Source organism: Sinohyriopsis cumingii, chromosome 2, assembly GCF_028554795.1.
Source record: "Sinohyriopsis cumingii isolate HCF-2022 chromosome 2, ASM2855479v2, whole genome shotgun sequence".
Classification (NCBI taxonomy): Eukaryota; Metazoa; Mollusca; class Bivalvia; order Unionida; family Unionidae; genus Sinohyriopsis; species Sinohyriopsis cumingii.
Window position 1 is genome coordinate 95,631,506 of NC_142962.1, and position 12,262 is coordinate 95,643,767.

The window sequence follows — 12,262 nt, forward strand, 5'->3', positions numbered from 1 at the left end:
ATAAATGAAATATTTATGGCACAAAAAATTAATAATTATTTCCAATTCAGGGCGCCACACAACTCTCTGACCTTAAAGTGGATATGCACAAATCATATGACAGTCACAAAAGCACCAATGAATTCCAGCAGTCATTGGCCGATGTTTTAGTTGATGAGATGGCTACCAAGGTCAAGGAATCTCATGTTTACATTATCATGCTTGATGAGAGCACAGATGTTTCAGTACATCAGAATTTAATTGTTTATGTTGCATACTTAACTAGTCTCGTTGGCAGTGTTGAACCAGTTACACAATTTCTAGGTATTTGTCAGCTTCAAACTGCAAACACATAATCAGTATATTCAGAGTTGTTAGGTTTAATTAAGTCATTTGGTTTAAGTCTGGACAATCTGATTGGTGTATCAACTGATGGTGATGCAGTCATGTTGGGTTGCAAGAGTAGTGTTGTTATCAGATTGAAGGAGGCTACAAAAGGTTTGCTTGCAATTCACTGCATTGCACATAGGTTAGCTCTTGGTACAGGTGCTGCAGCTGACAAGCTTAGATACATGGTCAAGTTTCAAGATATAGTGAATAATAGGTACAAGTATTTTGCATATTCCCCCCCCCCCCCCCCGTAATATGTGTAGGCTTGAGGCTATTCAGTGTTGGTGGCTTCTCACACTTGTTTGCATCAGGTATTCCACACAAGGTGGCTGAGTTTTGAAGGTAGTGTGCAGGCAGTTGTTGATAATTTTCCAGCCCTAGTTAGTGTCTTCTTGGAACACAAATCTGCAAAGGCTCTTGCACTGTATAAACCCAATGATTGTTTCAAATTTGTTTATACAGCACACTATATGGCTGACATTCTGAGGCCTTTGGCAGTTCTGTGTCAAGTTTATCAGCGACCTGATATTCACTTTACAGAGGTTAATCCCCTTCTCCACTCCTGAGGTTTTTGAAAGTCTGAGGTCCGAGGCTGGGAGTAATATTTCTAGGTTTCTTTGAGATTCCAGCAGAACCAAATTTAAATTCATTAGGTTTGTGTACTTTTGAGTACAAAAGGCCATACAATTAGTGATGGTGCTAAGCAATGGTCAGAGGCTGCATGGTCTTGTGCCAAATTTGAAGATACTGTTATAGACAATCTAAAGGCAAGGTTCACTGGGGGGGGGGGGGGGTTCGAGAGTTTTAAGTGCTCTAACCAAGTTGTTTGATCCCTATTTGTATGGCTCACAGACTAACAGTTCCATTCTTTCTGAGGTTTCAGGTATTGTTTCAGATTACTTGTCTACTTGTGGGTTAGGTAATCAGTCAGAGGTTAGTCAGAAGTTGGCTGGCTTTGTGGCTTATGCTAGGGTTCAAGTTCTCAGGAATGGTAAAGTGTATAGGTGTAAAGGACTTGATTCAGTTGGCAGTGAGATCCAGAGCAATATATCCTTGCACATCTGTGGCTGCTGAGAGACTACTGGTGTCACCTGTCAGCACTGTAGACTGTGAATGTGGATTCAGAAAGATAAACATCATAAAAAAAAGACATCAGAAATAAACTCGGCATCTCAACTCTAGAGAATTTAATGAGAACAGCATGTACTGATGCGAAGAATTAGACTTCAAAACTGCATTCAACAAGTGGGCAGCCCTAAAATCACGACGGATCATCATGAGACATTCTATTACATTTTAATAGTGCAAAACAGTAATGTAATGATTTATTTTGTAATATTACAGCTGTATTGCTTGTTGTTAATTAAGTAATAACTATCCCATTTTTTGCAATTTTCATTGCCTATTACATTAATAGACATGGAAAAATATTCACTACTTATTCTGGTGACATTTTTTGAAAACTGGCGACAAAATATTGAGGTTAGCGATTTTTTGGGCAACAACTTTTTTAAAAGCCAGGACCATCCCTTGATACTTATTATTTTTGAATACATGAATGAGTATGACATTTATGATAATTACAGCGAAATTTAATTAAAAGATAAAAACTGAATATGAACTTCACTTGACAAGACTTATTTAACTGGCAATTCATAAAGCACTGCCACCACTGGGCAATGCTATTTTAACTGATCAGTATTTTTGTAATATAGTTATTTACAGTGTATTAAGTAAAACCCGTTGACAAAGTGTAATAAATCCAACAAGTTCAAGGCTCATCAAGAGACACACAAATTGCACCTTGCATGTACAAAATGATTTGAGTTATTGCCCTTTGTCTACATGAGATAAAAAGATGAATTTTCATCTTTTTAGTAAGGTTGGATTCAGGAGGTAGGAGGCTTATATACTAACATTAAGATAATAATGGAACGTATTTGATGGAGAAATGTGACCTCCGCTACCACCCTCTTCTCACTCTGGGATGGACAGCATCCAGGGATATGACCACCTTCCCACAGTGAAGTTCGAGTTCAGGTTAAAAAGAAGATAGTAATAGATAGACACATAGATGACTGATGGACAGACAAGACTAATCACACAATAATGAAGAGCAGATATAAATGCATGTTTCCATTCAAAGATAGTATTCAGTGCATTTAATACACTATCAATTTGAATTCCTTAAGTCAATAATATTCATCTTAAAACACTTCCTAACATCAAGAATATTTTAGGAAGTCGTGACTCATACTATCAATATATTACAAACATGTAAAGCCACATCATGACACTACAAATGGTATGTATACAATGTCTGCAATGTCGAATTGTAAATCTAATCATATGTACAGTGTATTAAAAAAATATTTTTTCCAAAAAATACTAACAAAATATGACTTTTTAAAATAAAAACTTGTTAATTTTATGATACTAATGCTAAATTTCCATGCATGTAAAAATAAACTTTGGATTCTGATTATGATTTTCTTCACATTCAACAAGTAGGGGCAAATTCTTTTGGTGTGTTCTCATTATGGCCTAAGCTTGTGTCTGAAAGGATATGCACAAATGCTGCCACCAGAATTTTCTTATGAGAGGAATGTCATCTGATCACATTAATACTAGGGATATTAGATTGCTATCTCCTGAATCCAGCCCTACTAAAAAGATGAAAATGGGTCTTTTCTGTCCATCTCATGTAGACAAGGGCAATAGCTCTTGTCCATTACTTCTCCTTAATACCAGAAGTAATGCTAGGTTTTAAGCTTAACTTCCATACAATGCTATGGGACACCTCCTGTGAATCCAAAGCCTAATTTATCTTAAATTAAACTATCCACACAGGATTTTGCATTGATATTGATTAATATCTATTCATTTTCAGGTTGTAAATATTATTTTTTCGAAATTTGCAAGTATCTTGTAAAATTATATACTGCCTTTGACTTAGGCAATTTTGTGACCACATGGTACAACATGCTATCATTGATACATGTTGCTATTCACGGTTTGCACACCACTCCCCCAGTAAGTAACAGGTGCTGTTTTAGTGACTTCTTAACATGTAGCATTGTTAATTTATACATTACTGTGTTTTATCTTGTCATTTCAGTAAAACCCGTTGACAAAGTATAATAAATCCAACAAGCTCAAGGCTCATCAAGAGACACAAGCTGCACCTTGCGTGTACAAAATGACTTGAGCTATTGCCCTTTGCCTACATGAGATAAAAAAGATGAATTTTCATCTTTTTAGTAAGGTTGGATTCAGGAGGTAGGAGGCTTATATACTAATATAAAATAATAATGGAATATATCTGATGGAGAAATGTGACCTCTGCTAACACCCTCCTCTCACTCTGGGATGGACAGCGTCCAGGATCCAAAAAATCATCATTGTCATCTGCTCATCCTCATAAAACATCATACTAAATAGGATCACAGTAAAGTTTGAGTTTAGGTTACAAAGAAGATAGTAACAGATAGACACACAGATGCCTGATGGACAGACAAGACTAATCACACAATAATGAAGAGCAGATATAAATGCATGCATTCCATTCAAAGATAGTGTTCAGTGCATTTAATACACTATCAGTTTGAATTCCTTAAGTCAATAATTTTCATCTTAAAACACTTCCTAACATCAATAATATTTTATGAAGTCGTGACTCATACTATCAATATATTACAAACATGTAAAGCCACATCATCACATTATAAATGGTATGTATACAATGTCTTCAGTGTTGAATTGTAAATCAAATCACGGTGAATGAACAGTATGTTAGATAATGAACAGAATTTTTGGGTTGTTTTCCTTTGTACTAAATTTATGACACACAAAAAAAAATCATTTCAATGTTTTTCCCATCAAAGCTTGCATTCATTAGCTAATTTAAAATTAGCACACCTGTAATATTTTCAACTTATCATATAATTGAAAAATGTGCAGCATTGCAGGAAGGCTAACTCCTATCTGTACCTGCTGCAAAGATGGTCAATTAGAAGAGACACAGCATCCAAGTTGTTGTCAAACCTAACGTTGTGTAGAGGACATTTGTCTTTCTGCAGTTCCACTGCTTGTTCCAGTAAGGTGAGCAATCTTCTTGGTGGTAGCATCACAGAAGGAGGTAGAAAGGCTAAAATAAACATGGATGAACACAGTAAACAAACACATAATTTAAAATGTATGTAGAACTTAAGTCAATATATGTGACTTGTGCAGGATTATTTTGATTTAGGATTAGTATTTAGACATGATGGAAATATATCAACTCAATTTTTTTATATCAACAAGTAGTAATTATTCTGGAAAGGCTGAACAAGAGCAGCCACCACCTGTATTTTGTTTCCTGACTGGATTCAACAAACCCTACATGGATGGGAATCGAAAGTAAATGGGACCATGCATTGTTGAACTGAAATTCACAACAGCACTTCAACATCAAAATATAATTGGACAACAGGATATGATTAAGTTATGAACCTATCAAAATGACTATCTACAAGATTATGTGCAAGAAATGGCCACGTTCCTAATCAATGCATTCTTTAAATTTATAAGCTCACAGAAGATCGCAGCAAACTGGATATACCGTAACAAAGTCGTTTCAAGTGCAAGTAGATTAATAACTGAACAAATAGATGAAATATCAATGGGCAAGTCTACTTACTCTGCAACTTCTCAATTAGTTTTTGTCTGGATTCTGACCCCTTACCCTCCCAGTTAGACATTTCCTGAAGATCTTTTGGATTACTGCACATCATATACCTAGAAAGAGAAAGCAAAAATGCTACTATTTCTTCTTTAATTTCCAATAGAACCATATATTGATTACATTAAATATTACTATATAACTGCAGTTTTATTTGTAATAAACCATTTGTTTCTTATTCCGGGGATCTTTTGATCCATTTACTACTGTACATAATTACAGGCCATATTCTCACAAGTGACAATTACCTACAAAATACTACTCACTCCATATGTGACTGGCTTTTAAAACTTTGTTAAATGAAAAAGCCTGATTGCTACCACTCCAGTGGAAAAGCAAGGTGTTTATGAATATATTAAGCATCTTGTATTTGTTAAGACCATCTTGGCAGACACAAAACATAGCAATAACTTTGACATCCATGTGTCCACACCCGAGATTAAACCCATTATTAAAGTTCTTTACTTTCATGTAATGGTTGGGCTAGACAAATTTGGGTTCCATTGATCTGCTGTTAGTTAATAAAAAAATTATTTTATGGCTACATATGGAACAGATCAAACTTTTTGCCCCTCACTGCTATAAACACCTAGTGGCAAATAGTTTGATCTGTTCTATGCATAGCCATGAAATAACCGTATACTGTTATCTGATGTACACTCGTTAATCCGGACTCTGTTTGTTTATCCAGAAACATCTCTATCCAGACATAATTCAACAGGAACGGAATTCCTAAACATTAATTTGTTCTGTTAATCAAGAAATCCACATTCCAGATCCAGAAATCAAAATTGAGGACTAAAGTGTAAAATTACTTTAAAACTTGCATCGATAATCTGGAAATAGTGTCCAAAAATAAGAAAATTAAAAAAACTGTATATGAAAATACGGTCGGCCAGATAATACAGATTCACCTGCACAAATCTGGAGGTGTATCAATGTATGTTGTTGTTCCTGGAGGGTTTAACGCCATTTTTCTGCACAAGATAGGCTATACATGAGGGCCAGTATAATTGGTGGAGGAAGAACCTGGGAAAACCCCCAGAAGAACCACCGACCCACAATAAGCTACTGGCAGGCTTTCTCACGTACCAACGTTAGCCGAGCCTGAGACTCGAACTCACGCAGACAGAGGTGAGATGGCAGTGATCTGGTGAGCGCTTTAGACCACTCGGGGCCCCTGTGTGTCAATGTATCAATCTCTGATTGGTCAAATTCTAGTGGTATGTTAAAGTTATCAATTGATCACGTGATCATGTGTGGAAAAACTAAGTAGCGTGACCATATTGTAACCAGCAATTGTATAAACAATGTCTGTTTTAGCTAGTCGCTGACAGGGGTGTTAGTAATTAAATAAACACACTGGGATCAAATCGCCCACACTTTTGACATAACATATAGTAAATAAATTAAGTGTGTCATTAAGCCTCTTTGTTCTTTACCAATTATCACAGTTTATTGATTACTGTACAAATACAGTTGCTTGATTTAAGCTGTGGACAGTACAGGGCTTCATGTCCAAATAAAATGGGGATGTCAATTATCTGCTCATTAGTAGCTATAACAACTGTAAAATACGACTTATAAAAATGACTGCATTTTATTAGCATAGCAACATTAATTTCATATTTTGAGTAGACATCAGCAATATTCACCAGAGATGATGTAAAACACAATAGTGAAGACCTGAGAATCTATGGCCCTTATCAATAATCACTGCAGATAGATCCACCAAAGAATCCAGGCAAACAAAGGTTACAGATTGAAATTGACATAATAAATGTATGTACAGTACATAGTGTGATGTGTTCGTTGTGTAAATTGTCTAAACTTATATTTACTGTGCATGTATGTACAAGTGCATGTATTAATAATGTGAAATAAACATGTCAATAGATGTATTCATTAATTTATTTCAACCATTATTGAATACACAGTGCATTTACAGCTAGCATATACATGTATATGTATACGATGTGATGACATTGTAAAATAAAAATGTGTATGATTCAATTATCTGGAAAACTCGTTAATCCAGACATATTCACTGGGAACGAATGTGTCCAGATTAACAAGGCTCCACTGTAAATGAATTTGTTTAGAACACCTTGTCTCCCATGAAATTATGAACCCTTCATGTATGTAACTTTCAGACACTTGAAAATAAAAAACAATATTAAGACAAATCTTCACTTCAGTGATTCTTCTCTACTGCTGTACCAAGAAAAGTGATACCCACATCTGCTGATGCACACAAAACAATAAAAGTACATATTTTTGCCACAAATGCCAAGTCAACTGTAAATAAAAACAAGTGTTCTTCAGAATGCAAAGTCTCACATGTGAAAGTCATTATCCTGATACAGAAAACAGATTTATAATCCTGGTATATCAGGGTACAAACTTTAGGCATATAATAATATTTTATCAGCTTTTCAGATGAATACAATAATTTAAAATAAATAAAAAATTAATTTTTTACAAGTGACCTTAATGATGCTGGTGATGCTGGCCCAACTGAAACCTTTCACTATGAGTGTCATGAAAGGTTTCTTCGATAACCATCATAATGTTAGTTTTCTCCTGGAACCTCTACTGCTTGTACCCCTATTTAGGTCTGACTAAACAAATGCAAAATGTTGCTAAAACAGAATATGAATGATTCAATTCTTTTCAGTATTTAAAATATACAAACCAACTTTCATTTATCTCAATGCTATGATTGACATATCCATTACTACTCACACTGACAGGCTTTCATAATGTTAATCCTGTTCCATTCAAAAGGATCTCAGCATACCTCCTAATGATCACGACTAGCCTCAACTGCATTTATGTTGGATGACTCTATATATGATAATGGGTGCTTGCTATAGAAATGACCCAATTTAATATACAGCCACACAAAGGTATGCACCAGAACTGACTGAACAGTATAAAACCACTCCTGCATTCACCCATCTCAAAATAAAAGTGCATGAGGAATCTCACTCCAGCATTCAAAAACTGATTCACTCATCTCAAAAACAAAGTGCATGAGGAATCTCTATCTTTAACAGCAGTCTGAGAAACCAGGATCAGAAGGCACAGAATTAACACTGGAAATGGCTATGCAAGTCTTGGCATCGAGATATGGAATGCTAGTTTGCAATTCAAATTCAAAAGAACCCAATAAATTTTCATCTAACTTAAATAAATATTGTGATTTTTATCTAGTCAGATCTACAGGGTGCAAAGAGTGCAGAATCCAGTAAAAATTAGAGCTGCAGATCCATTACGTCCCAAGCTAAGAAAGACGTTTTCCTTATCTTTCAGTTTTTCAAAGTTTTTTCAAAAGCAACAAGAAGTGCCAAGGAGTCATCTGCTTGCTGAGATGGAAGTCAGACAAATGTAGCCTCCCAGTATAACCAAGGAATGGCACCAAATCCTGACAATCAACAGTTACTACTTGCAAGGCTGTGAACTCATCCAGGGATGTAACTGTGGAGTAGGGCTTGAAAAGGTGTATCTGTACCTCTCTCTCTACAACTTTTAAGTGACAATTTCCATAAACATCAACCTCAGCTTATGTAACAGCACAAGAGAGGGATAGAGACTCCAATTTTGACCTACGTGGGAGAAATGGGGGTGGAGTAATAGTAAATTTTGCTGGTCATGCACAAGGGTTATAATCTCCAATGTCCACCATAAATATTCATCTAATGGATATTAATATTTATGGATATTAGATCTGAAGAAGTCAGTTAAAGTTAATGAACTGACAAGAGACTTTTAGTTTTGTAAATTAAGGTTACATGCAATACTCACAACTGCATGTATCAGTGAAGCTGGAGTTGCTTCCCTTTTAAGGCAAGCCCATATGTATCCATCATAAGCAAGCAAAAATGAACTAAAGCTTCATAGCTAGAAATCCTCAAAGTAAATGCCTGAAGGCAGATTTTAAAAAAAGTTCTCTCCCTCATGTCAATAGTAAACTGCTGAAAGACCATGAAAGGTAGACTGCAGCACTGCTGATATTGATCACACCAGGTTCAAGCAAGCTCTTTATGATAAGAGGTCTGTGAGGTAAAAGCAAGAGACAATCATTTCTTTTGTCCACCACTTGGCTCAAATGATGGTAGTCTGAGAACAGTTGTGCTCAAATGCTATGTTATGGGGTAACAAAGAAACCTCCCTCAAGTAGCAACAAATCAACTAGCAAAGCAGGGGTATGATGATGATGATATACAAAGCTGGGAGTTCATCTACGCTGGAACAAAGTGATCTCCAGCTGATCATACTGAGTGTCATGAAAGGTCTGAGACTGGTACCAGGTATCTAAGAACAGAAAGTCTTTGGAGCAGATACTGGGTTCTAATGGTGCTGGAGTTACAGTACTACAAGGTAATATTCAAAACTATGCCAAAGCTGAAATAGAAATGGTATGCAGCAAAATAATGTCTGGTGCTGAAGTGAGAATGATCACCACAACCAGTACTTGAATAAGATGGATTGTCCAGGACTGATCCAAGCAGGCCATTGTACCATGTCAGTACTGACCTAACAGTCTGTTCTTTGCTGGTATGATGTTTGTAATAATGTGGACAACAGTGGAGCTGTGACTATGGAAGGCCCCTGACAGATTGTTCTCTAAATATGCCATCTTTCCACCTCAACTGACTCAGTCACAAGTGGGCAAGTGAGGCAACAGCATCAGCAATACTTATGGATGTGAAGTGTATGGATGATGATAAATGCCATAAAATGAGTACAAAAATGAACCTTATAGGTGTCAATAAGGCTGAGAGGAATGTTAGGAAATGCGGCCCATCGGGTAGGCAATTAAGATAGCACCAATTAGCTTATTCTTGGCGTATTGTATGATGAAGTTTGACAACATAGGTGTAAAATATTATTCTACAATAATAACTGAGTTTTAGAAGAAAATAGATGTATTTTATATAAGACTTCCATGTGTTGAGAAAACTTGAAAGGATCACTCAAATTGGTGACAATGCACAAAGTGGAATGTGTTTGTGAGGCATATTTTGACAGCATGAAGATACACATAACCAGAGGTAGTGACAATTGATAGAATTTGATGCCATTCCTTATATCCAGGGGGACATCACTCTCATATGACATCTGTTTTGGCAAGGAGACCAATGCTAAAACATGTTAAAGATATGGTGAATGTCTTTCCAAGTTCCAGAGTTGTAAGGCAGTTGATAAATCATTAATATGTTATGATCAGATAATGTATCTGAGAAAAAAAGTGATATAACAACATATCAACTATAATGATCTGGTGTTTGCAACAGATCAATGTTTTCCAGTAAGTATAATATGATGTCATATGCAAAGACAAGTAATAAAATTAGTCTTCATAAATATTGTGACAAGTGACTGTAAAAAATCTTATTATAAATAAGCCTGCAGCCACACCAAGCTGAATATACAAGTAAACACTCTTATATGAAACCAAGTATGCACTATTACAATTTTTTCAAAAAACAACCCACATGAACATTCAAAAGGCTCTGTCTTGCCTGTGAACTACACAATGATGTATGTAGTCTTACTCATCAGGACTAAAAAATGGATCTACAAGATCTCCAAAATACATGATGCTGCTAAAATGCTTCATTTAAAGATGTTACCAATAGAAGCTGCTTTTCACTATCTCAAAAATGATCCATTCATACTTTCTAAAATCATTCATGCCAGAATTCTATTGTAAGCATCAAAGAACAGTATAAACCATCAATTTGTAAAAAGACACCAGTACTGGATGCATTTCAAACGGCTGAAACTGTCCACGTTACTGTGAAACATGACTTCTTGTTATTACAATGACATATTATAACACCTCATCTCACTTTTTACAAAAATAATTTGGGACAGCAGTGCTCTGACAAGGAAAACATCATTAAACAAAGATCTAATTGAGACATGCAAGAGGTCTTGTTGAACAAGACTTTAATGCATGTTCTATAAATTCAGAAACTTAAATTCCATTCCTTAGTACAAATTCTTAACACTTTTTACATGAATATTTGCAGCTCCAACACCACTGGAAAAGTCCCGCTATCTGCTAACACACAAGACAAAAATAAGATTTTGAATATAAACTTACGAGCTGAGCTCATGCACCCGTTCAGTGTTGTGTTTCAGTGGTGTCAGCTCATTTCTCAGACAGTGAAGGGCATCCATCACAAAACCATCTTCCAAGAATTCCAGGTACTTCTGTTCCAGCAACAAGAATTTCATTTTCTGCAGAAAACATGAATACTCACTTAATGACCCCTGTTAATCACCTAATTTTAATGACACCAAATTTACCAGAACAAAATGTAAAAAGAGTAATATGAATGTCATACTGTAGTATCATATTTTCATTGGGCTCAATTTTTGTATAAAAAAGGCATTTTCGTGGGTACTTAAATTTGTGGTTTTACCTGTCAAAGTTTGCATATCAGTTGGTATTTAATTTTATGGTTTAACCTTTTAAAATACCCAAAATAAAGAATACAAAAGAATAAAACTATGCAGATCCAAACAGCGGTCACATCAATGTTTAAAACAAGACTACCTGCTGTTTAAGCACAAATCAAAGACCTGGCAAGTTCAATACTTACACAGTGTTTTCGACCAAGTGAATAACATAAGTCGAAGCCGATGCAGCCAATAACACAAAAACAATCACTTTCACCATGTTTTCATTTGAGTGCTCAACATCAAAGGAAGCCAACGCAGCCAACAACACCAGACCAATTGGTTATTAAAGTACACATGAATGATTTCTTATTTAAACCACTGTCCATCAAGTTGCACCACTGATACTTGCTGACAATCATGGCATTAACACAGTGGTTAAGAGTGGTAAAATTCAACTTAGACCCCCCCTCGGTTCCTGGACTTCCTAACCCGTCAGAAGCTGCAAACATGGTGCAGGTGCTTGCTTACCAGGCAGCAATTTGGGGATTATTTATCTGAGAAGCATTTGTGAGTACCATGAGGCTTGATTGACATGATGTTGATACAGTGGTTTTGTCCAGTAATCTGTGAAGTCTGAGCTTTAATACTCTGCTGTAATTAGTGTATATACAAAGTGTTTCATTGATAACAGTGTTTCAATAAATAGTTATAGTATTTTACAGGACTGTTGTTCTTTGGATCAAAAATGCATGG

The 12,262-nt window shown here is 35.7% G+C and overlaps 1 protein-coding gene across 1 annotated transcript in view; it reads right to left on the reverse strand.

Moving 5' to 3' along the window:
• LOC149805416 (WD repeat-containing protein 26-like) overlaps window positions 1-12,262 on the reverse strand; it is an 89,675-nt gene that overhangs the window by 52,481 nt on the left and 24,932 nt on the right. The window contains exons 4-6 of the mRNA XM_089949977.1: window positions 11,208-11,344; window positions 5,051-5,148; window positions 4,360-4,516 (exon numbers count right to left, since the gene is read on the reverse strand). Coding sequence (XP_089806103.1) covers window positions 4,360-4,516; window positions 5,051-5,148; window positions 11,208-11,344 — 392 coding nt within the window. The remainder of the gene's footprint in view (window positions 1-4,359; window positions 4,517-5,050; window positions 5,149-11,207; window positions 11,345-12,262) is intronic.